Source organism: Capricornis sumatraensis, chromosome 7, assembly GCF_032405125.1.
Source record: "Capricornis sumatraensis isolate serow.1 chromosome 7, serow.2, whole genome shotgun sequence".
NCBI classification, from domain to species: Eukaryota; Metazoa; Chordata; class Mammalia; order Artiodactyla; family Bovidae; genus Capricornis; species Capricornis sumatraensis.
The window spans coordinates 8,650,670-8,677,072 of NC_091075.1; the positions used below are offsets into that span (position 1 = coordinate 8,650,670).

The 26,403-nt window shown below is 41.8% G+C and overlaps 1 protein-coding gene across 1 annotated transcript in view; it reads left to right on the top strand.

The window, feature by feature from the left end:
• Window positions 1-26,403, top strand: part of PDE5A (phosphodiesterase 5A) — a 142,865-nt gene that overhangs the window by 36,579 nt on the left and 79,883 nt on the right. The window contains exons 3-4 of the mRNA XM_068975114.1: window positions 954-1,043; window positions 25,363-25,434. Of these exons, the coding sequence (XP_068831215.1) occupies window positions 954-1,043; window positions 25,363-25,434 (162 nt within the window). The remainder of the gene's footprint in view (window positions 1-953; window positions 1,044-25,362; window positions 25,435-26,403) is intronic.

Consider the following 26,403-nt stretch of genomic DNA (forward strand, 5'->3'; position numbering starts at 1 on the left):
ATCACATTGGATAACGGTTGTATCAGTCATTAATGAATTGCTTCATTTATTTAACAAATGGTTTTGAGTTCCTGAGTTGATCTTGGGAATACAGCAATGAACCAATAAAGGCCCCTCATGGAGTTTACAGCCTAACTTTAATCTTCTTAATCTGGTTTAATGGAAAATAGCCTGCCTGTTTTTTTCTTTAACCCACATTTTGAACTTTTACACATTTCAAAAGCCCTTTGTGATTATTGGATGTGCAAGGACATACTTTGTGAAAGGGGAAAGAGATTCAGAAGATTAAGGAGTTGTTTATAGTTTGATGAAGGCCATGCACTTGTATTAAATAAAAAAAGATTTTAATTCTTACATCTGAGATAGAAATACAGAATACTGAGGTAATAGATAAACAGTCGTTTGTTGCTGTCGTGTTACGCTCAGTCTTGTCCAGCTCTTTGTGGCCCCATGTACTATAGCCCATCATGCTCCTCTATTCACAGAACAAGGTCAGTCGTTACAAGGGAAGTAACATCAGTATTGCAAAGGTCATTTTGGAGGTGGTGGGTTTTATGGGAAAAAACTTCAGACCAGAGATGCTTTTCTTTTTCAGAAGAATCAATGAGATGGGAATAGGCAATTTTTATTACAGAAGAGGAGAGTTGTCACTCTTTCTGGAGTTCAAGTGAAACTATCTAAATTGGTTACTTTTTTGAATTTTCTTTATTTTTTAACATTTGTTTGCATCTGTATTTATTCGTGAACACTAGCTTCCTTAAAAAACTTTAAACTTATCTTTGTCAGAGATTATATGTACTTACATGATTTGATACCTTTTACAGTGATAAAATTTAACATTCAGAGCAACAAGGTAAGTCAAAGGTTAGATTTCTCTAATTCTATAAATCAGAAAAATGACATCAGTCATTGAACAAGTCAGTCACTAAATTGAATTTCATCTTCCTTACTAGGATCCTCGATTCAATGCCGAAGTTGACCAAATTACAGGCTACAGGACACAAAGTATTCTTTGTATGCCAATTAAGAATCATAGGGAAGAGGTAAGCCAGTTTTCCATTCTATCAAAGGTCATTTGGAAGCATTTTTCTTTTTGAAATTTTTTTTTTACTTTTCATACTTCTGAAATAATGCTTTAGTGCAGTTAACTGGAAAGTGCCTAAGTGTTCTGCTTCATGTGTTTTATTTAGACTTCAGTAATAGAATTGTATCCTGATTATTTACTTTTACCTAGAAATACACTTTAGACATATAATTTTTTAATCTCTGTTTCCTGAAGACCTTACTCTATCCTAAGATATATAATTGTGGTTGTGATTATAATCAATTTATTTCATATTATATTTTGAGCCTTTGAATAATGCTTGTTTCATAAATGGTTATCCAATCTCAGTGGTCATCAACTGATTTTATTTTTTACTCAAAATGAGGTTTTGAAAAAAATGGATATTGTAGCTAACTCCAGGCAAAATTTATTGTGAAATTATAACAAGCAGATGAAAATAGGTTGGTTTATATTTCACCTAATTAGAAGGTTTGGATTCTGTACATACTGAATTCTCTCTTCATTTTACATTTATTTGAAAAAATAGTTAATAAATGATCATTTAAACTGAATGCTTCACTTGAGTGTTCTCAGCCCTGCGTGCCCATTACAAACAACTGTGGAACTTCTAAAAAGTTACAAATTAAATCAGAATCTCTAAGGGCAGGGTGTAGATACTGATACATTTTTAAAGCTCCTCAAATAATTCTAAAGTGTAGCCAGGGTTGAAAATCATCTCTCTTCCTGAAAACAAATAGATTGAAAGAGCTCCTATTTGTGGTTCCTAAGCTTGGCTGCAAGTGGAATCACCAGCGGAGCATTTAGAAATACCAAAACCACAGTTGTTGTTGTTCAGTCACTAAGTCCTGTGGGACTCCTGCAACCGCATGGACTATAGCCTGCCAGGCTCCTTTGTCTGCAGATTTTCCAGGCAAGAATACTGGAGTGGGTCCTTCCTGACCCACGGGTGGAACCTGCATCTCCTCTCCTGCACTGGCAGGTGGGTACTTCACCACTGAGCCACCTGGGCAGCCCATCCAGTCTTTTACCAAGTTCCACAGATTCTTTTTCTATGAGTGTTTCCCATTTCCGTTTCTTTCTTTCAATTTCATTCCTGGTACCTGTATTGTACCATGATTCAGATCTTGAAGTCATGCTTGAACTTTTCAAATATTCTCCTGAGGAGTTTCTGTACTTCGAGTCAGCTTCCCTTTGATCCCCGCTACGTATGCTAAAATACAGTGCTCTAACTCCGTGCTTCCAAAACAGGAATGTGCATGTCGAATCTTAAAATGCAGGTTCTGAGTTCAGTCGTCTAGGTGAGCCCTGAGTGAGTCTGTCCCACAAGCACTGAGGTGATGCTGGTGCACCCGGCCTGTAGTCACAGCTGGGTGAACAGGTTCCCAAGTCAGCAATTTCTCAGTCTTCTAAATACCTTCTCAGTGCCTTAGAGTTGCTACATGGTTTCTTAAGGTAGTTACAGCCATGATTACTAAAAATACCTGCAGCTAAAACATATATATAAGATTACATAATTAATTAGCTAATTAATTGTGAATGAATAAATGAAAAGACCATACATGGACCAATGGTGTTCTTTAATTGGATTGCAAGATAAAAGAAATAGAGAGCATATCTTATGCAATATTGGAGTACGTAGTTATACTAAAATAACTATTTGTTATTCATCTAAAATTAAATTTGACTGGGCATCCTATGTTTTATCTGGCTGCCCTAATTATAAACCAAGGATGTAATTGTGTGCACTTAAGAAGGTGATGTTCAGCTTTTAGTTTATAAGTATGTTTTAAAACCATGGCCTGAGAAACAACTTTGTACTGGTCGAGAGACTTAGCCCAAATCATGCTCTTGTTAAACATCTCTTTCTAAGTTGCATGAACACTGAGGATTGAGGGAATCCATGAGAATATGCAACAAAATCACCAGGGTGAGGAGACTGCCTTTCTGCAAGAGAGCATCCTCTGGGTACACGTTTCTGTCTTTGTAACTGCCAGTGAGGAAGTGAAGTCGCTTAGTCGAGTCCGACTCTTTGCGACCTCATGGACTGTAGCCTGCCAGGCTCCTCCGTCCATGGGATTTTCCAGGCAAGAGGACTGGAGTGGGGCGCTTAAACTAAAACAACAGTAACAAAAGCTCCTGCTGTGCTGAGGTACCAGTTAGGTAATCACATTCACTCATTTTAAGTGTATAGTTTGATGAGTTTTCAAGAGGTGCATGTACAGTCCTGTAACTACCACTGTCATCAAGATACAGAACATCTGGGACTTTCCTCGTGGTCCAGTGCCTAAGACTGCCCTCCCAGTGCAGGGGGCTGCGGTTCGATCCTTGGTCAGGGAACTAGATCCCATGTGCTACAGCTGAAGATCCCAGTGCAGCCAAATTAATAACAACACTAATAAAATTTTTAAAAGGTGCAAAGCATTTCCGTCCCCTCAGACACTTCGCTGCACTCCCTGTAGTCGATCTTCTCCTCCCTCAACCCCCAGCTGCCGGCAGCCCTGACCCGTTTTCTGTCGCTGGTATCTTGCCTTTTCTAGAATGTCATATGCATCACGTAAGTGGAGTCACGCCGTTTGCAGTCTTGCGCGTCTGCCTTCTTTCGCTTAGTGTCATGCTTGTGATTCATCCCTGCTCTTGCGTGTGTAAGTAGTGTGTTCCTCTGTTACTGCTGAGTGGTTATTCCATGGTGTGGATGTGCCACAATTTGATTATCTGTTCATCCGTTGGTAGGCTTTTGAGTTGTTTCCAGTGTTTGTCTCTGAGGAGAAGACACTCTGTTGATGTTTGCATACTGGTCTTTTCGTAGACATATTTTCGCTTCTCTTGGGTAAATAGATACGAGGGGTGTTTCCAGGTCGTGTGTTGGGTGTTTGTTGAACTCTATCAGAAATTTCCAAAGTCCTTTCCAAAGTGACTGTGCCGTATGCTTTTCTACTGTTGATGTGTATGAGAGTTCTAGTTGCTTCACATCCTAGGCAACACGTGTTGGTGTCAATTTTTTAAAGTTTTAGCGCTTAAATTTGATTGCATGAATAAATAACCTCGCTCACAGTCACGGGCCATCTGCTCACTTACAGACCTGAGTAAAGTGGGCTCAGCCACAGGTCCCCAGATTGCGACTCTCCAGAGCCCCGCCTAAGATTTCTGCTGCATTGTTCGGCATTCTCAGCATTGCCTGCCTCCAGGCCTCTTCTTCCTCCCCTGCTGTCTCCATTTTACCCTGCGATGATTTGATGAGAAGACTGAGCTCTTCACTGGTTTTCACAAAAGCTTATTCACACAGAACATTTCATGAGATAAAAAATTTTCAGTGACTTCACTGGCGTCTTAGTAACTTTACTGATGGGAAGGTTTCCAAACACAGCTTTTTAAACATCTTGCTGACCCTCCCCGTTCTTTGTCCTCTCCTCCCACGCTCACACTGCTGGGTTTGAAATTATTTCCTGTGAGAATTATTTCTTCAGAAAAAAAGGAAAGAAGAGAACCAGTCAGGAAAAACAGTCATACTCTCAGCTTGGTTGTGGTATAAAAAGTCATTTAGCTGACCAAGAACACTAAGAAGATGAACTGTATGGATTCCACAATTATCTTTGGATTTATAGCTACATAAACAAACTGGGGGCAATGTTTGCTCTTGTGTACATACAATAGAAAACTGCTCTTTCTCCCACGAAGCTTTTTAAATCACAATGGGAGAGCCCCAGTAGGGCTTTGGGCAGTACTTGTTATGCTTGCTCTGGGCTTGAATCCAGTCTCCAACACTTACTTGATGAGAAACCAGGATGGAATTGGTTAATCCCTTGGCTCTTCAGTTTCCTCATCTGCTGAATGAGGGTTGTAAAAGGACGTTGGTAAAAGGACAGGGTTGTTGTAAAGATTAAATGTATTTGTTCACGCAAAGGGCTTGACATAATTCCTGGCACACGGGAAGTGATCAATAAATGTCAGCTGTCATTTGTTTAGAGGAGACATGGAACTTTCATGAGAAAAAAAGGATGAAGAGGTCATCAGTCACATAATAACCAGGCAGCTGGGATCAGATGACGGCCAGCACAGTCCCTGACTGGTCTGTTCACCCTCTAACAAACCTTAAGCTTCAAAGAAAGATACTTTTCATTGTTTTTGCTCATAAATGAGGAAAAGTAAATTTGGTTTCTTCCCTTTGTGTTAGTGCAGTTGTATTGAGTAAGCGGACACTGACTCCACCTAATTACCAAGGAACCAAAGATGAAATATGATTATTGATTCTTTATTAAATGCCTTGGCACCTTTCAGTGACCCCCGTTTCTTAAGGTACCGGCTCTGGAGAGCTGATTGAAAGGAGCAGTTGAATACTGAATACTAGAGTCTGAACTACAACATAGTCCAGAATATTCAGGAAGATTTTTAAGATTCAGTAAAATATGTAATCACTTCATCTGCCTCTCTTCTTGTGAAATCTTTCAAGTAATTACACATTTTCAGGAGTTCTTTTCATTAGTGTTACAATTGTAAGTATCATAGTGCGATGCCTTTTTGAAAGTCAAGATCATAGATATTCCTAAAACTTCTGTGATAGAATTTTTTTTAAGTCATAGAGGATAGATGTTTACAGCCTTACCCTCTCTGTATACTCCCTTCTAAGACAGTGGGGTTAATGGGCAAAGGGTGGTGGTGGTAGGGAGCAGACTGGAAATGCTAGACGAAGCTAAACTAATTTATTTGGGAAAGGTCACAGAACTATTGGCTAGAGAAAATGAATGAAGACAAAAAGTAAAGGGGTCAAGGGAGAGAAAAGAGCCAGTCTAGGCTGTATAATAAAATGGTTTGAGGAACAACGTGGGTAGGACTTGGGAAATAACTGCTTATCCTGTGGAAACTGTTCAGAGGACTCGATGCCTGTTAATTCTTTTAAATCTTTGTCACAACCAGAGGAAGTGGTCATTATTTTATTCCCACGTACAGAAGATGAAACTGAGATACAGGACATTTAGGGAACTTGGCCAAAGTCACATAACTAAAACTTGGCGAATCTGAAATTGAAACCTAGGCGAGAGGGTTTTTTAGAATTCCACTGTGGACGACGACTGCAGTCTCTTTCTTCCGCCTCATTGTTTTCTTGAGCTGCTGCAGTAAATGTTTAGATTACTTTTGATTTGGGGGAGGGACGTTCCCTGATGTGAGCACGGAGAAGCAGGGCTTGAAGGTGGAGACAAGGAGAACTGGCTATATTCTGGTGGCTCTTCAGAGTTGTGTTGAAACCGCTCTGCCGGCAGACTTTTTTTAAGTTGGAAAAAAAAAGAAGAAAGGGAGCAGGTGGGGGTGGGGAGGAAGAGGGGTCAGAGTCTGCCCTTTATAATGTGTTCAGAGTGATACAGCCAGTAAACATGAAGAAATGTTTTCCAGGGATATGAGCCACAGGAGCATGGTTCATGTGAATCTGGGTGAGTCAGGAAGCCTCATGAAAACATTTGCAGCAAGTGTGTGAAGTTTTAGAGCTGCTGTTAAATTTCTTTTAGGCTTAACACTGGATTTTTCAGACCTGGGCACTTGGATCCATTTTTAAATTTTTGTCACGTGCATTAGTTATTACTATAACTAGATGGTTCTTCTATGTTTAGTAAAGAAGCGTAGGGAAACTCAGGAGGAGGAAGTGACAACCCACTCCAGTATTCTTGCCTGGTGAGCCCTGTGGACAGGGGAGCCTGGTGGGCTGCTGTCTATGGGTCGCACAGAGTCAGGCATGACTGAAGCGACTTAGCAGCAGCAGCAGGGAAACTCAGCTCTTTCTCTGTAGCTCAGCTGATCTATTCCTGAAATACTACCCTCTCTTGAAGTATTGCTTGTTATGGTGTGTGGAGATGAGTGCTTTGTTTTATAATGGCTGCATCAGTGAGGTAGAAGCCAGGACACTGTGAAATAATGCAAGTTCTAGAAAATGTTCATATTGATCTGAGGTGGAGATTATATCCAATAATGTCAGGTTAGGCTGACACCTGTTTTCTCTTGGTTGAATGTCGACTCTGGTTATTAAGTAGAAATCTAATTTAGAATCAGAGCTTTTATTCTCCTCTGTTTTTATCATCTTGAGTTTATCTTATCGTACTTGATGACATAATTCTTCAGGGCAAATGTAATAGCCATAATAAAGTATTTATGGTAAGGATTTTTTTGTTTGCAGTGTGATAAAGGAGCATTTTTAGCTAGCTATCTAACTTTATATCTTCTTTTAAAAGAAACCTGAAAAACTTCAAAACATATCAGCTAATTTTATGATATTTATAATATAAATATTTTGATGAGTCAGAGAGATTTGTTGCATGCCGAAAATCATAAAGTAAAGCATTAATGGAATCAAATGTGTGAATCTAAGTGCAGTATAAAAAAGTAAATGTTTTCCAAAACTTAGGCTACATGACTTGATCTGCTCATTTAAAAATTTTCTCAGTTCAGTTCAGTTGCTCAGTCGTGTCTGACTCTTTGCGACCCCATGGACTGCAGCACGCCAGGCCTCCCTGTCCATCACCAATTCCCAGAGTTTACTCAAACTTATGTCCGTTGAGTTGGTGATGCCATCCAACCATCTCATCTTCTGTTGTCCTCTTATCCTCCTGCCTTCAATCTTTCCCAGCATCAGGCACTTTTCATATGAGTCAGGTCTTTGCATCAGGTGGCCAAAGTATTGGAGTTTCAGCTTCAGCATCAGTCCTTCCAATGAATATTCAGGACTGATTTCCTTTAGGATGGACTGGTTGGATCTCCTTGGAGTCCACGGGACTCTCTAGAGTCTTCTCCAACACCCAGTTCAAAAGCATCAGTTCTTCGGTGTTCAGCTTTCTTTATAGTCCAACTCTCACATCCATACGTGATTACTGGAAAAACCATAGCTTTGACTAGATGGACCTTTGTTGGTAAAGTAATGTCTGTGCTTTTTAATATGCTGTCTAGGTTGGTCATAACTTTCCTTCCAAGAAGTAATCGTCTTTTAATTTCATGGCTGCAGTCACCATCTGCAGTGATTTTGGAGCCCAAAAAACAAAGTTTGCCACTGTTTCCACTGTTTCCCGAACTGTTTGCCATGAAGTGATGGGGCCGGTCATCCCCTCCTAAATCATCTAATCTTAAAAGTAGTTGTTGAATCATTGTAATATGTAAAGCACTGGTCTAGGCAATGAGGTTTTGTTTTTTTTTTAATGAAGCAAGGAAGATACTTTAAAAATTTTTCTTTTCAGTTTCATTGAGAAGATTTTGTATCAAAATTAAATACAAGGTAACAGAACAAATGTTAAATAAGTTCGTTAGTCAGTACATAAGTTGAAAGTCTGGATTTTAAGAGCCGGAGAAATCACAGAGGAAGGATGAAAGCTGTGGTTTCATACAGCAGATCCCTGCAGTGTTGATCCCACAGCCTTGAGAGAGGAAGCTGGGAGATGGTGGAGGCAGGCTAAATACTTGCCTATGACATCCTGCTTGCACTACCAACTGAGCTTTTCTTAAACTGGACACGTAAGCTTCGAAAAATAAATGTTAGAGCTTTATACATCATCCTACAATTCCAAATCGGCCTAGATGAAAACAGCTACACGAATAAGGAGAGTGTAATTGTAGACGGGCAGCGGGTCTAGATCTATTCTAGTCCTAAAGAATTGGCCGGTTATATATATATTTTTAATTTATAAAATGTCCATTGCATTTATTCCCCTGTGACATTTTCATAGCTTTGTTTTAGAAACAAAACAGAAATACTCTGAAAAGTTTCCGATGGTTCCAGACTTGATATCTTGATGTTGATGGTCTTTTCTTTTCCTTTTCCACATTGCCCTTTGCATAATAAACAAGTATATTTTACAAAGAAGATGGTAACTATTTTCCTCAGGAAAAAACATTTCTTAAGAGTATCAGAGGAACAATATAGTACTAATAGGTTTGATCCCTGAGGCCACACTGCTGATCCAGGAGAAAAGTGAATAAACCCTTGAGACTGAATATTACGTTAATGGTAGGCTATATTTACACAAATTTTATTGTGGATGCTCAGAAAATTTGGTTCAGAGCAAATGCTGTGTTTTATTCAATATGAGGTTTATCTTCATTGTACTTTTAGAATAATCATTCTCGCACTTCATTTTAAGTTTGATAGAGCATTTATAAGTTTAATTTTGAGATGTTTTCTATAGATCCTGAAGTATGACTAGTAGAGGTCTGGAACCAGCAGCTGCTGCTGAGTCGCTTCAGTCGTGTCCGACTGTGTGCGACCCCATAGAGGGCAGCCCACCAGGCTCCCCCGTCCCTGGGATTCTCTAGGCAAGAACACGGGAGTGGGTTGCCATTTCCTTCTCCAATGCATGAAAGTGAAAAGTGAAAGTGAAGTTGCTCAGTCATATCCAACTCTTAGCGACCCCATGGACTGCAGCCCACCGGGCTCCTCCGCCCATGGGATTTTCCAGCCAAGAGTACTGGAGTGGGGTGCCATTGCCTTCTCCGGGAACCAGTTGCAGATATTCGTAATTTCTTTGTATAACATCTGACCCAGAGCCACATAATTAGGCCTTGGGATGGATTTTTATTATTAAATAACTTTCATGCATTATTAATTTGTATACATTCTTAAAGAGTTAAGATAGTTGTCAGTGACATGGCTGCTATCAGTAGATATATATATATGAATACCTGTACCCATCTAAAAGCTAAGATTATATAGGTAAAATGCTTTATAAACTATGTATTTTATATTCCTTCTTATTAAATCCACATCGAAAAGTTCCTACTTATTTCTCTTCTACCACAGAGTGGAAAGTAATATTATATGCAGAGTTCAAATTAAAGTGTAAGAGATGATATTTAAAATTTTTTGAATCATAATCATCTTTGTGTGGGTTTTTTTTTTTTTTTTTTTTGGCATCACTTGGTGAAGTAAAGTGAAAATGGTCTGGATTTAGAATTCCAGATCCATTTGATTATTACTAATTAGTTGGTGATCATGAGGGTGACATTAATGATCTCTAAGCTTATTTTGAACAGCAGCCTCTGTTATCTGTTTCCGTGGTTCAGGAATGCCAGAGCAGCCTAGCCATCTGGGTGGCTCCGGCCCCGGCTCCCTGCCCGCGGCTGCACTCAGGATGCTGCAGGGACACCTGCCTCGCGCGTGAGCGTGCGCTTCCCAGAGGGCTCGCTCGCCCTGGCAGGAGACCCTCCCATATCACGCCCTGTCCTCAGCACGTGGCAGAGAGTGAGCACAGAGAAATCAGCAGCGCCTTGGATGATCAGGTCCCCAGAGCTGCTCACTTTTGCCTCATAGTAACTAGTCACTAGAAGGCAGGTGTCAGGGACTTCCCTGGGGGTCCAGGGGCTAAGGCTCCACACCCCTAGTGCAGAAGGTCTGGGTTCGATCCTTGGTCAAGGAACTAGATCCCACATGCCTCAACTAAGAGTTTGCCTGCTGCAACCAGAGCTCACCTGTTCTGCAGCTAAGACGTGAGGTAGCCAAATAAATAAATATTAAAAAAGAAAAGGAAAGAAGCCAGGCATCAGATCCAGACTCAGGAGGAGGGCCGTGAGGCTGTAGCTCTTGAAGAGAGGAATGTCAAAGGGTGGGTGGACATACTGTGAAACCACCAAATGTACCAAGTGTATTTTGAGGCTTTAGTTTCTTTCCTTAAAACTGGCCAGATGATAAAGGAGGAACTCTACTTGTTAATTAAAATAGTATCTTAGGGACTTCCCTGGTGGTCCAGCAGTTAAGAATTCACCTTGGAATGCAGGGGACGCAGGTTCAATCCCTGGCCAGGGAACAAGATCCCACCTGCTGTGGAGCAGCTAAGATTGTGCACCGCAGCTACTGAGCTGTGCACCACAATGAGAGCATCCTTGTGCCACAACAGAAGTTCTCACCTGAGAACAACTAAGACCCGATTCAGCAAATAAATAAGAAAAAATATTTTTAGAAAATAAAATAATCTTAAACAACAAGGACCTACTATGTAGCACAGGAAGCTATATTCAGTATCTTCTAATAATCTATAATGCAAAAGAATCTGAAAAAGAATATATTTGTATATAAGTAAATCAGTTTGCGGTACTCCTGAAACATAAGTTACCTATACTTCAGTAAAAAAAAAAAAAAATCTTAAAAATTATTGTTTTTCAGCCTTTTATGTACTAAAAAAATAATATCTACCAGAGGCAACACAGATAAGAGTTTTCAAAAATGTGGCAAGTTGGCATATGTGCTCTTCCAGACTGGCTTGAGTCATAGAGAACGTAGACACAGAAGAGGAAGCATGCACGCGTGCTAAGTCACTTCAGTCATGTCCGACTCTTTGCAACCCCGTGGGCCATAGTGGGCCAGGCTCTTCTGTGCCTGGAATTCTCTAGGCGAGAATACTGGAGTGGGTTGCAATTCCCTTCTCCATAGAAGAAGGTTGAGGAGACAAGAGGGAGATGCCTGCTGTTTGAGCTATGGCAAATGATTGAGGTATTAAAAGTCTTAAAACATTATGTCACCAATGCGAGTCTCCGTGAGATCACTGTTTGCGTGTAGCTTAAGTCCTTGGCTTCTTAATACCCATGGGAAAATACCCACTGGTGTGTCTTTATTATCTGTTATCTTTCTGCACCATATTTTCTTCCTCCCTCATGGATCACGAGTGGAAGCAATGTGTCCAGTACTTCAGCAGAGTGTTTGCTTGAGTATAAACTGGAGATGAGGCCATACAGGCAGGTCCTGGCAAGGTCACAGAGTCCTTAGATTGCCATGCAAACGAGGTGCTGGGTTTTATTTTATTTTTTAAGCCAGGAAGCATTTGCTATCATTTAAAGATCTGTGTGGCCACAGCATTAAGGATGAACAGTTTCCTTTGTTTATACTGTAACCCAGAGCCACATAATTTGATGCTTGATAGATTTTGATTTCCATATGTGTTCATACGCCGAGAAGGTTCTGTCTGGAAGCAGGGCGGTTGGTAAGGAGGAGTTTACAGAATCAAGACTAGAAGTGGACTTGTTAGTTACACCTCTGTTTGTAGGGGTGAGGGGTTGATTTGATGGAGGGTTGAGTGGAAGAAAGAATGTAGAATACTTTCTGGGTTTTTTAGGTAGATGTAATGAGGGAGAATTGTGATATTTCCTAAAATAGAACATGCAAAAGAGAGAATGGGTTTGTGGGGATGAAAACAGTTGGCCCTTTGGGGGGCAGTGGGTGGATGTGTTGCCTCACTGTCTGTTATTTTCTCCTCTCTCCGCAGATCTCAGTGCTGTGTCCCCGTCCCCACTTTGAGCTGGTGGTCTTGCTTACTATTTCAGTGACAAACAAAGCAATTAGAGGCGTCCTTCCACAGAGCACTTCCCCGTCTTTCTTCCCCACTCCTGTATCTGACTTCATACTCTCTAGATTCCTGCCTCTCCCCTCCCCTTTTTTTTTCTTTTTTAAGTAAAAAATTGTTTAGGGTTTTGGGGGTTTTTCTATTTTTTTTAATTAAAAATTTTTTTTGGCCAAGTAGCATGTGGGATTGTAGTTCCTGAACCAAGGACAGACCCTATCCCTTGCATTGGAAGCTCAGAGTCCGACCACTGGCCCATCAGGGAAGTCCCCTCTGATTCCCCTTTGACTTTAACTGTTTGTGAAGTAGCAAAGGTCAGCCTGGCACTTGTGCTCTCTCATCCATCTCATCTGCTCAGAGACAGCCCAGCAGCTCCTCCCACTGTGTCCAGAATCACCAAGGCGCCTCCTCCACCAAATTGGTTTGTCAGCATCAGTTCAGTTCAGTCATTCGGTCCTGTCTGACTCTGTGACCCCATGGACTGCAGTATGCCAGGCTTCCCTGTCCATCGCCAAATCCCGGAGCTTACTCAGACTCATGTCCATCGAGTTGGTGATGGCCATCCAGCCATCTCATCCTCTGTCTTCCCCTTCTCTCCCGCCTTCAGTCTTTTCCAGTGAGTCTGTTCTTTGCATCAGGTGGCCAAAGTATTGGTGTTTCAGCTTCAGCATCAGTCCTTCCAATGAATATTCAGGACTGATTTCCTTAAGGATGGACTGGTTGGATCTCCTTGCAGTCCAAGGGACTCCCAACAGTCTTCTCCAACACCACAGTTCAAACGCATCAATTCTTCGGTGCTCAGTTTTCCTTATAGTCCAACTCCCACATCCATACATGACTCCTGGAAAAACCATAGCTTTGACTCGACGGACCTTTGTTGGTAAAGTAGTCTCTGCTTTTTAATATGCTGTCCAGGTTGGTCATAACTTTTCTTCCAAGGAGTAAGTGTGTTATAATATCATGGCTGCTGTCACCCTCTGCAGTGATTTTGGAGCCCCCCAAAATAAAGTCTGTCACTGTTTCCACTATTTCCCCATCTATTTGCCATGAAGTGATGGGACCAGATGCCATGATCTTAGTTTTCTGAATGTCGAGTTTTAAGCCAACTTTTTCACTCTCCTCTTTCACTTTCATCAAGAAGCTCTTTAGTTCTTCACTTTCTGCCATAAGGGTGGTGTCATCTGCATATCTGAGGTTATTGATATTTCTCACAGCAGTCTTGATTCCAGCTTGTGCTTCATCCAGTCCAACATTTCTCATGATGTATTCTGCATGTAAGTTAGATAAGCAGAGTGACAATATACAGCCTTGACGTACTCCTTTCCATACAAACATGCTATTATTTCTCCCATCTTAAAAACAAAAGCAAATGCTCATTGGATTGCACATCTCCTTGCAGAGACCACCATTTCCCTGATGACCACAAGAGCTAAACTCTTGGAAAGAGTTATCCCTGTTTGCTGTTTCCATTCCTCCCTCTCGCTGGAGCATAATGCACCAGCCTTCAGCCTCAACACTCTACGGAAACCACTCTGTGCAGGGCCACAAGACATCCATGAGGCGAGAGCTAGCGATGAGAACTCGCAGTTCTCGCCTTACCCTGTAACATGTCTAAAACACCCCCCCTGATCTTCCTTCCCTCTCAACCTGCTCTGTACCCAGCCCCATCACAGTTAACTTATCTGTCATCCCAGTCATTCAAGCTATATTCCTTACAGGCTATAATCAGGTGAAATTCATCCCCCCACCCCCCAGTGTATATCCAGCGCATCAGGCAAACCCTCGATGGCCCCTTCAGTCAGTGCTCTCCACCTGCACGTCTGCCTCACTGGCGCATCGGCATGGAGCACCTGAATTACAGCAGCCTTTCCCACCCCAGCTGATGCCCGTACTTCCAGCCTTGGACTTCCTGTAATCCAGTCTAAAATGCACTTTATAAAACTTGTTAGATCTCATCTCTCCCCTGCTTTAAACCTTGCAATGGTTTTCCCCTTCACTGTCTAAGAAAGGTCCCGCATGATCCAGCCCCTGAAGCCCGTCTGATCTCACCTGTTCTCTCTCCCTGCCAGTCCTCTCTAGCACAGCTGTTTTCTCAACAAGTCAGGTAAGCTCCATCCCCAGGCCCTCTGCACTTGCTGTTTCCTTGTCTGAAGTCCCTTCACCTAGTTCTCCACATGGCTCACCATCTCATCTCCATCAGGCTTTTTTGGTTTGTTTTAAAATATTCATTTATTTATTTTTGCTGTATTGGGCCTTACTTGCATCAGGTGGGATCTTTTGTTGGGTCACGCAGGCTCAGTAGTGGCGGCACATAGGCCTAGTTGCCCCATGGCACACAGAATCTTAGTTCCCCAGCCTGAATCGAACCCACATGCCCTGCTGTGAGAGGCCACCACTGGAGTACTGCAGTCCTCCAGGTTTTCACTCAGATGACGTCTCAGTATGAAGTTCTTCGGCCGTCCGTATTGAGTGCTGCTGTGCTGTGTTATGCTCAGCCGTGTCCGACTCTTTGCCACCCCATGGACTGTAGTCAGCCAGGCTCCTCTGTCCATGGGATTTCCTAGGCGAGAATACTGGAGTGACTTGCCATTTCCTTCTCCAGGGGATTTTCCCAATCCAGGGATTGAACCAGTGTCTCCTGCATTGACAGGCAGATTTCTTTATCTGCTGAGCTGCCTGGAAAGCCCCTTTTTTATTGACTATCAACCGTTATTTCCATCTTTGCTAGTCACCATTAGGCATACTATGTATCAGCTTACTGGTTTCTGTGTTTGCCCTCCCTAGACTGTAGACTCCATGAGAGCGAGGTGAGACAAGAATGCTTACCAAGGAGATGAAAGGGTGACATTTAAACTGCATGCCTGGTGTGCAGTAACCTAGTTTACCTGAAATCTACTTTAAAAATTTTTTTTTAAAAATGTATCTTTGCCATTTTAGAGCCTAGAAACTAAAACAAATAAAAGGGGTCTCAAGTCGAAATTTAATCAAGGCTATGTGGTTAATAGCAGTAGTACTTGGATCTTCCTGCCAACCTTTAGAGATCAGAAATAAGTGTTTTATACTGACATCATCATCCCCATCTCAGATGCAGAATTAAGGACTGGGTCAAGTTAAGAAAATGTCCCAATATTTCATATCTGTAAAGTGGGAGGGCTGGAATTCAGACCCAGGTCATCTTATTCTAAGGCTGCATTCTTCTCACCATGAAATAGTTACCTTGTTCATCTTTATTCATGATTGTACCTGAAAAGCTACCAACCAACTCTCGTACTATTTTAGTTTTGGAAAATGCAAAATTACGGACAGGAATAATAGAATGATAAAATCCAGAGTTGCCAACAGTGATTCCCAGTTAATTACTCGGTGCATTAGTGCACAGCTGTGTGGAGGCGGGCACGCCTCTGTGCTGGTAATGCCTACTGCTCCGAGTTCTGCTGGCGAGACTGGTGTCTCTCTGCATCTGAGCTTTCCTGTAGGTTATCTTTTAAGGCTCATCTTCCATCTTGGAGGAAAAAACACTTAGAGATAAAATACTATAAATTATATTCTCTATATGAAGGATTTGTTAAATGTAAAAAAAAAAAAAATGATAAACACACACAGATTTTCCCCCTGGATCTCTTCAGTTAAATGTTGTGAATATCTAGCTTCTATGATGTGAATATCTAACTGGCTGTGATGCAGTTCGATGGGCTAGTAGAAACAAGAACACTGATCTAAACACTTAGTTCAGCTCCCATTAAGGTGCTCTCTCAACCCTGTGATACCAGCTTTGATTTGTGAGTGAGGTTCAGCCTGTTCAGTGTCCTGATGCATGAAACTTGCGTTTTGCTGCTTTTGCTGTGTTACTTCTGTTCTGTGTGTATTGGGTGCGCATTATGGGCACACCCCTTCACCCTGTAATTATCAGAGAGCTTTACTAGAACAGCATCAGCCAGGCTGCAGAGCACGGACCTTTTGTAAGTGTAGGCAGTGCCAGAACAGACTCCATCCTGGTTTGATGGAATCCAAACCCAACAGCAACTGTCCGGGTGAAGCCTGTGCTTTTGCAAGGCAGCACCTGGCAGAACGCAGGACCTCTCCCTGAAAATAAATCTTAGTTGGTCAATAGAGCCCAGGCTCTGAAGTCATTTTCGGCAATGACATGTGTAAAGGTGGGCTTAGACAGTGATAGGATTATTCTGATACAAAGTGCAAGTATAATTTGAACAACATATATTGAGTACACAAATTTTTTATTGTTATTTTGCACTTGCTCCAAATTAGCCAAGCAAGATAGAGTTCAAAGGAGAGAGTTACAACTGTAGTAAAAACAACTCGGTCTTGAGGGCCGGCTTAAGGTCAGTGATTGCTGAAGAACCTCTCTTCACCCCTCTGTGCTTAAGGTGACTGGTCTGTGAAGCTTCAGCGGGAGGTGCAAATAGTGGAAGGTTTGACGGGGGTCGTAGTGAGACAGGGAGTGTGACAGTGCCCACCGCAGAGCTTGTCACCAAACGGAGGGTCAGACAATGTCCTTGTCCTCCTTGTGCAGTGATGCAAGGGCAGACAAATGGACGAATGGAAAATTAAATAAAAACAGTAAGGGCTGAGCGTTGCCTGTCATGAGAAGGACAGCAGGCTCTTTTCTGCTATGTAACCTTTGTGTCTCTGCAGTTTGTAAAGGGCAGAGGAGGAGACAGTTCGCTCACAGCAGCTGTGTGCTGCTCTGTCTCAGACCTGAATCTCTGTATCCCTGGGGTAGAGAGGTCTAATAAGAAGGTGGCAAGTCCCTGTGGTTCTAGGTTTCAGACCTTCACCTCATCACTTAAAAACTGGTGTAGCAGAGTTTGACTTTTGGCAGGGAAGAGTTTTTGGTTTTTTTTTTTTTTTTTGGTGCAAAGGAATAAGAATAAATACTCGGGTCAAGAATTATGCCCAGCATCCCTTGTCTGGAAGGGATCCAATCTCAGGTTGGCACCACTCCCACTGGATGTTCCCAGGGTGGGACAGCTACTGACCCCGAAAGGTGGATGTGTTCTGGTGCCATCCGGGAGCACACGGTCAGGACCTCAGTGCGTCCCTCCGTGACCAGGGCAGCTGGGAGCTCAGCACATGGACCGCCATCTTACAACATCATAAGCAATCACCAGATTACTTTTAAAAACTAAGGTAAAGTTTCAGTTCAGAAGGTAAAGTTTACATACAGTAAATTATGTGTATTATACAATTTGATGAGGTTTGACAAATGTTTATACATCTGTGTAAGTAACACCCCAATCAAGATAGTGAACACTTTAATGACCATTGTCCATTGTCAATGCCCAAGAGCCATGGGCTACCCAGTTCTGACTTTTATCACCATAGGCTTATTCTGCTTTTTCTTGAATAATCTGCTTATTTTTGAAATTGCTTATTATCTAGTTCCCCCTGAAACATAGGACTTCTATGTTATGTAAGTAGTTCTTGGCAGTAAACATAATTTATAATCAGGAGTCTAAGAAAACAGAACTTTAAGCAGCCACTTTGGACTTGGTTTTGTTTCGTTTTAAAACTGTTCCATTCCCTTTGAGGAAAGCATGCATTAACAAGATAAGCATATGTATGGGGTCTGAGAACAGTCCTGGATATACTGGGAAACTGGTGGTCTTCAGGATTTGTCTCGTTTGAGTCCTAGTACTTAGGAAGCTGTATTTTATATTAGTTCTGGCCCACTCTCCCCTGCAGGGGAGTAGTGGAAAGATCATAGCTTACAGGGTTATACCTGGAGAAGCATGGGGGTCTCCACATTCTTGCACTACCTGGTTTACTTTTCTGAATATCAGCTGCTCTTGCAATGAAATAAGAGTAATCATATTGACCCAAAAGTGTTGTGACAAAGATTAGAAGGATTAACAGAGAAAGTACCCATTACATTGCAGACCCTTCCTTCTCCTTTTTTTAAATGGCAAACTTTTTGGCATTATAAGTTTTCCTTTTTTTTGACCAGGAATGGGTTTATTAACTATATTAGAGCCACTGGCCATTGATAATGTATTTCTGATGCCAGTTATCTTCAGGGCACTGCTGTTTACATCTTGCAACTTCCTAAAAGTTTCTCTTCACCCTGACTGCCTCTTCTTGGCCACCCAGGCTGCAAGAGTAAAAGCATCCACTCCTGTAATCTTTCTTGTCTTGTCTCCCAACCCTGGAAGATCCATAAACATACTCTTGAAAGAAATAGGTATAGTAGGACTTGTGCATAACAGTTGGATAAAATGGATCACAACCAAGTAAAGTCAGTCTTACCAGCCATTTAAAGAAATAAGAAACTTTGATTCTCAAAAAGCCAGACAATTCAAAACAACAATGAAAAGGTCAAAATTGGCAAAGATACACATTGGCAACACAGAAAAAGAAAACTAAGGTAGCCAATAATAATTAAAAAGTGTTCATTCTCTATAGTAATCAGGGAAATACAAATTAAAGCAATAATGAGATACATTTTTACCAACAGATAGACAAAGATTAAAAAGCCTCATCATACTAGGTTCTGGTTAGGATGTGAGGTTAACAGAGCTTTTCTGCACTGATGATAAAGGTAAAAATTCTAGAATCCTTTAAAGATTTCATCAAAGAAACTCTCACCTGTGTGTGTGCAAACTGTGTCGCTCAGTCGTGTCTGACTCTCTGCAACCCCATGGACTGTAGCCCGCCAGGCTCCTCTGTCCATGGGATTCTCCAGGCAAGAGTGCTGGAGTGGGTTGCCATGCCCTCCTCCAGGGGATCTTCCCAACCCAGATATCAAACCCAGGTCTCTTTGTGTCCCCTGCATTGGCGGTGGGTTCTTTACCACTAGCAACACCGGGAAGCCCCAAAGCTCTCACACATGTACAAAGAGTCCTATACAGATATGTTCATTGTGGATTGTTTGTAGTAGCAAAAAACTGCAAATATCCCAGACATTTGGCATCAAATACAATGAGACTGGGAAGAGAAAAGTCCAATGTGATATCTTCGTAATTTAACTTAAAAAGAGGAAACATTACCAAATATTAATATTGAGCAGTTCTACATCAATGGCTATCAACACGTATTTTGTCCCTAGACCAGCAGCATTTGGCATCACCTGTCTCGGGCTTTTACGACCCAGGCTCCCGCAGAAGGGGAGGAGGGCGAGGGCAGGGGGCGCGCCTGCGGAGGGGCCAACGGGGCCGGGCTCGTGCGCGCGCATCGGGCGAACGCGGGGAGGGGCGCATGCGCGCGTGCGCGCGGGGCGGCCGGGTTTCGGCACCGCTCTTTCGGCGCCCGTCGTCCTTCTGCGCGTGCGCTCGCCCCTGCCGTCCGTTGTGGAGACCCCGTGCCCCAACTGCTTCCGCTGTGCTCAGGCCTTGTGTCGTCGTGGTCAGCCGTCTACCTCCGTGTTGTCGGTTTACAAGCTTTCCGCCCGCTTTGGGCGAAAACCCCCAATTTTTCTGTACGTCTCGTTTGTGCGCGCGCTCAGTCTCTCAGTTGTGTCCCACTCTTCGACCCCATGGATTCCTCTCTCCATGGGATTTCCCAGGCTGGGATGCTTGAATGGGTTGCCTTTTCCTTCTCTAGGAGAGTTTCCCGAGGCAGGGATCAAACACGCATCTCCTGCGTCTCCTGCATTGAGAGGCGGATGGTTTACCACTGAACCACTTGGAAAGCCGTAAAAATTGATAATCTTTGCTGATACTTTAGAGAAGGCAATGGCACCCCACTCCAGTACTCTTGCCTGGAAAATCCCATGGACGGAGGAGCCTGGTAGGCTGCAGTCCTTGGGATCACTAAGAGTCGGACACGACTGAGCGACTTCACTTTCACTTTTCACTTTCATGCATTGGAGAAGGAAATGGCAACCCACTCCAGTGTTCTTGCCTGGAGAATCCCAGGGACGGGGGAGCCTGGTGGGCTGCCGTCTATGGGGTCGCACAGAGTCGGACATGACTGAAGCGACTTAGCAGCAGCAGCAGAGAACTTTTAGTGAACGTAGTAAAACAGATTCTTGGGCCCCAACCTAGATCTCTGACTCCAACACTCTGGGGGTGGGACCCACCAAGCAATGTTTTAACAAGCCCCACTTTCCTGCTGTTTTAGATGACAAGGGGTGGATGTTTATTTTCTCATTCTCTGTGATTTTCTATATTTTTAAAATTAAAACAATCTCAGACTTTTCTTTCACGCTTTTCCAAAGTCCTTTTAGGCTGTAAGTTTCAACTCCATAGCTAAAGACTTATTAAGTGTGTATATTTCTTGCTGCCACATAAGTTTCATGTATGAGGACAGAACTCTTAATATCAAGGGAAGAAGAGAAGAAAAATAGTCAAATATTATTAACTGTTATTCAGATGTGAATTATCCAGTAAGTATGTCTGTGCTAAGTCACTTCAGTCGTGTCCGCCTCTTTGTGACCTTATGGACTGTAGCCCTCCAGGTTCCTGTGTCCTTGGGACTCTCCAGGCACAATTACTGGAGTGGGTTGCCATGCCCTTTTCTGGGGGGGGGGGGGGGGGGTGGCTTCCCAACCCAGGGATCGAACCCCTGTCTCTTACATCTCCTGTATTGGCAGGCAGGTTCTTTACCACTAGCACCAAAACTTCAGTAAGTACATCACCCTAAAAAACTTTGATTTCTCTAACCCTTCTTCCCTTATCATCAACAGCAAGTATCTACGAAGCATTGAGAACAGTGTCAGGTATTGATGCTTCCATAGGCATAGATATGAATCATGTCCTTAGGAAACAACTGTGTTGCAAATTTAGGATGTAAGTAGAAGGAATGAGGTTAAAAATGAGAATACCTCGTCACCAGATTGTGGCACGCTTAACTGCCACACAGAATTTCAAAGGACTTTGAAGGCAAGCTTTTTGGAGACAGCCTCAGTTGAGAAAGTGGAAGAAAATCTTTCAAGGGATGAAGTACGCCAAGGTCATTGTGGCATTCTGTGTCAAAGACCCTTGTAAGTGATTTTAGTTTATGTGGAGTGTAAGGAATGAGAATCTGCAGTTTTTTTGTCCTATAGATGGATGGATGGAACCATTAAAAGCTTTGAGTAAAGAGATCATTTTTGCGTGCAAAATAGTGTTCCAAGAAGAACACTATAAATTTGGCATAAGTGTCAAAGGTAGACTGAAGGCAAGAAAACAACAGCAGTGAGATGTCAGGGCTTTCAAAGGAGGTGAGGATTTAAATGGTGAAGCACAAGATATGATATGGGGTGAGGAAGAGTGCCCAGGGACGGGAGCATGTGAGAGTAATGCTAACGGAATGTATTAGTTTTTTATTGCTGCCGTGAAAAAACTACTGGAATTTCATGGCTTGAAACAACACAAATGTATTATCTTAGAGTTTTGGAGGTCTGAAATAGTTCTCAGCAGGCTGGCACTAAGTGTCAGCAGGGCTGTGTTTCTCTGTGAAGTCTTTAGAGAAGAAATCTATCCTCTTAACCTTTCCTGCTTCAGTGGGCTGCCTGCATCACTTGGCTTGTGGCCCCTTCCTCATCTTCAGAACCTGCAGCTGCATCTTAAAATCTCTAATTCTGACTTGCCTGCCTCAAATCCTCAAATCCTTATGGGATTCTTGTGATTACATTGTATGTGCTTAGTTGCTCAGTCGTGTCTGACTCTTTGTGACCCCATGGACTGTAGCCCGCCAGGCTCCTCTGTCCATGGGATTTCTCAGGCAAAAATACTGGAGTGGGTTGCCATTTCCTTCTCCAGGGGATTTTCCCGACCCAGGGATGGAACCTGAGTCTCCTGCTTTGGCAGGTGGTTTCTTTACCACTGCGCCATTGGGGAAGCCGTCTGATTACATTAGGATCACCCAGATTATTCAGGATAGTCTTCAGATATGTAACTTAGTCATATCTGCCAAATCCCTTTTGTCATTTGAGGTCTCATAGTCGTAGGTTGCAGGGAGTAGGATGGGACATCCTTGTAGGTCTTTATCTTGCCTACCACATGGAACATGGCCATCGTTTGCCAATTGCCTAGGATTTGGAAGAGAGGTGAAACAGCCTGGAGTGGTCAGGTCAACCCGTCGGTTCCATTTTGTCTGTATAAGAGGTGTGGGCAAGGGCATGGGAGTAGGATTCCCTTCAGAGTGTAACAGCCTGACTAGAACGTCAGCTCCTTGAAGAGCAGGTCTGCATCTGTCTTGTCCACTACTGTGCCCTCTTCATTGTCTAAAACAGTGACTGGGACATTCACGGTGCTTATTGATTATCTGTTGAATGAAATATTTGTTGCTGAATGAATGACTGAGTTGGGAAAGCTTGAGGAAGAGCAATAGGGAGACCTCTCCACTGTCTTCTGTCTGCATTAAGTTCCTGTTTTCTTGATGAAGTTAGGTTTTCAGCTCAGGTTGTAGATGGTCTGGAATCGCGTCATAATGATAGAGACATTTTGCTGGTGGGAGAGAGAGACAGCTAAGATTGTAGAGCCTTTGCCTTCTCTCTCTGCCTTTTAGCCTCCATGCCGAGCATCCCCTGGAACGAGGAATGGGGAGAAGCGTAGAAACTGATGTATGGCCTCAGTGAAGGTCAGGGCAGCTGCTGATGGAGGAAGAAGTTGTTCTCTGTGGCGATGATCACTTGTCCATGCAGCGACCAGCTGTCACATTCCTCATTGTCACCCAGCCAGAATCAAGTCTTGCCCTTTGCATTCCTAAAAGAACACTTGACCCTGTGAGGACATGATACGCATTTATGCTGTGAAAAGTGCCGGTGAAATAGAAAACCGAGAAGCTTCTTGATGCTTTAAAAAATAGCATAAAGCATTGGTGTTTGAGAGCCCTGCAGGTAGCCAGTGGGTAAGCAGAAGCGATTGGGTTTCTGATATGGAAGCTAACATGTTTAGGGGCTTCGCCTCTCAGATACGAGGTCTGACAAATACTTTGAATAAAAGCTGTCCTTGTAAACTGACATTAAAAACCTTGTCTTGAAGAAAATTAACTGATTTGTTGAAAGGAGCAATAGATGGTAGAAAAAGGAAAGACTTTTTATTAACACGAGGAGGACATGGGGTACATGGTTTGCTGGGCTCTATGAAATTTGGAGAATCAAAGTCTTCTGGCCTTTTCCTGTCTTAACATCACCTTGGACAAACACTGTACCTTTTCTCAGATTTTTATCTGTTGTCTTTATCAGTGCTGTTTTAAAAATGTCATCCATCTAGGTATTGAGGCACATATGAGTATTATATTTTCCTGGTCTAATAGTCTCTTGAAAGAACTTGCCTGTTTTTTTGAAAGAATATATTACTTATATTTAATTTATCATCCCTTAAATTAACCTATCTAAATCTATAAAATTATTAGTAAGAGAAATAATTTGTTACCACAAAGGATGGAAAATTCATCATTGGAAGTCCTTATTCCATGAAGTTGCCTAATGATTAATATCTTGTTGTAATGCTAAGGAAACAAAATTAAATATAGGAAAGAGTTGGTATTCATGGTGTACATGGTAGGTTTTAAAGCCTGTGAACAAGATTTCTGGTCAGTTTGCTAGACAGAACAAATGCAGAACACCACCACACCCCATCCTTATTCTGCAAACAAGTGGAGGATAAAATTTCACCAAAAGCGATTTTTTAAAATATAAATTTATTTATTTTAATTGGAGGTTAATTACTTTACAATATTGTATTGGTTTTAAAGTCATCCAGTTTTACTGGTAGCACTGTATATTAGACCCCAGACTTTAAAGAGGCTCCCATCAGTTGTATTTAAGTGAATGTGTCTGGCTGCAATTGTGGTGTTTTGACCTTAGACAAAAGCTTTTGTAAGCATTTAGTCATTGAGATTGGAGCCTTGAGAAATCTGTTAGCCAAGAACTAACGAGTGTAAAATAGGTACAGGAGAATTGAATGATTCTGCTTTTTAAAAGTCAACATCCTTGTACACTGTTATGGCGGCGGGGAGAAATGTGTTGAGAAGAGCAGAAAACCGCATCAGACAAGAATGTGTTTCCCATTCCTTGCTCTACTGTGTGAGAGAGGAATTTTGTTTCCATTTCTTAAAGCTAAGGGACTAGGATGAGCTAAGAAAAAAGGATGAACTGTCCACACAAAACTAAGGACTTTATTCCTCAAATATAATCATTTAGAGAATAATAGCTTTTTCCACTAATTAAATTGCAGAAGGAAGGAAAGAGTGGAACTTTGAGTAATAAAGAGGAAGCAAAAGTAAGTTGAAGGTCTTTATAAAACTGAGGTAATATGGAAACTAAGTTGGAACTAAATGGGTAAGTAAAATATGCTTTAAGCAGAAAGATGAGAAGGTTCTTAGGAGTCTTGGTAAGTGTTTTGTGGAAATGTCAGGCACATTTCCAGAGTTTAGCTCAGTCTTCTTAAGATGTAGTTTCTTTCAAACACCTTCTGATTTGAAATCAGGCTCAGTCTGTTAATTTCTTGTTTGATTTTTCAATAAAACTTCTTTCCCCCCAAATAAGTCTGTTGATGGTAAGATAATTTTCAAGTTCAGAAATTTCCAAAGAAGTTAGACAACGTTCCTACATTAGGAATTATTTTTACCCTAATTGGTTCTCCTATATTTTAAATTCTGTGACTGGGCCGTTTGTCCTGTTTCATTTGCAATAAAATAACATTTAGCCATTTGAAATATTATAGCTAAAACCAATGTAAAATATTCATTTTGTCATATATTTTATTGAAATATAATATAAATTGTGTTTATTTTCTATCAAAAAGCCATGAAAATTATTCACAATAAAAGTGATTGCCAATAAATTTCTTTCACAGAGCAGTATGGAATTGCAAAATAAAATACAGTTTGGGACTCAAGAAATTAGAAACATTTGAACTCTTATGAGAAAAAGAAATTACAGAATGCTAAGGGACTAGTTTAAATGCTGAGGGATTTGTTTTAACTTTGTAGCTATTGTTTTAATTTTATAGCTTATTGTTATTTTAAAGCACAGGTAGAAATTCTTCATGCTTTGGTGAATTTATACCAATAATTTCTGTCAATGAAATGATCAATGTTCTCTTCTTATACCAGGTTGTTGGTGTAGCCCAGGCTATCAACAAGAAATCAGGAAATGGTGGGACATTCACTGAAAAAGATGAAAAGGTACCAAAACTTGTGCCTAGTATGACCTCAATTTAGGAAGATGCTTTCCCTTTAGCGTGTATAGACCTTTGGAATAAGCAATTGTCAAAACTGTTGATCACAAAAGCAGTATGGTTTGAAAGGATCTGAAATGTTCAGAGGGGTCTCTTTCCTCTGGCTAAATCAGTACTGACCTGTGGTCTTCAGTCAACAGAACTCCCGCCCCCAGCCTGACCCCTGCCTCGCCACGCCCCCAAGCCTTCCTCAGGGCCGTGTGCATGCTGGGGCTATCCAGAGAGTGACGTGATATTTTAACTTTCCCATTTACTTTTCATCACTGCTATAAAGAAATTCAACATTAAGTTAAAAAAAACAAAACCCTAAAGAACTGCTCCAAGTTCAGCACTCCAGGACCACTAAAAATTGGAATTGCCTCCTGGTGAAGCAAATTTCAGAATATTTTATAAGCTTTGCACACAGACGATGGGGCGCCAAGGTGTGAATTCAGGCTGGATGATGTGACTTTAGCTTCAGAAAGAGCGGCAGTCAGCATTATTTTATTACCTTTCTCGTCCAACTCTGAAGGGATAGTTTCCTTGCACCACATCGACGTGTTTTCCGTTTAAGGATGGAAGTCCTTAAACCAGTTTATAACTTCATTCTGTCAGTAGGTTTTACTATTTCTCTTCCTGGATATGTAATTATATGTATATCACGGAGCCCACTGAATTCTTGCTCTTTAAGCCCATTGCTATTTCTGTCCCTCCACTGAAAATTAGTAGGAACTTTTGGAAGACATTCCAATAAGAGAGTTATTTTTGTCTCCTGCTGTAGGCTGTATTGGCACTGGTGTTGGTCCCCATGTCTTAATTGCTTCGGAACATAGCAAGTCCCTTTTTAAATGTGTAGTAGTCATCTAGTCTCCTATTCTGTTAATGACCTCTGAGAATATGTGGTGGGAAACATGGTCCTAGATTGGCTGTTTATTCC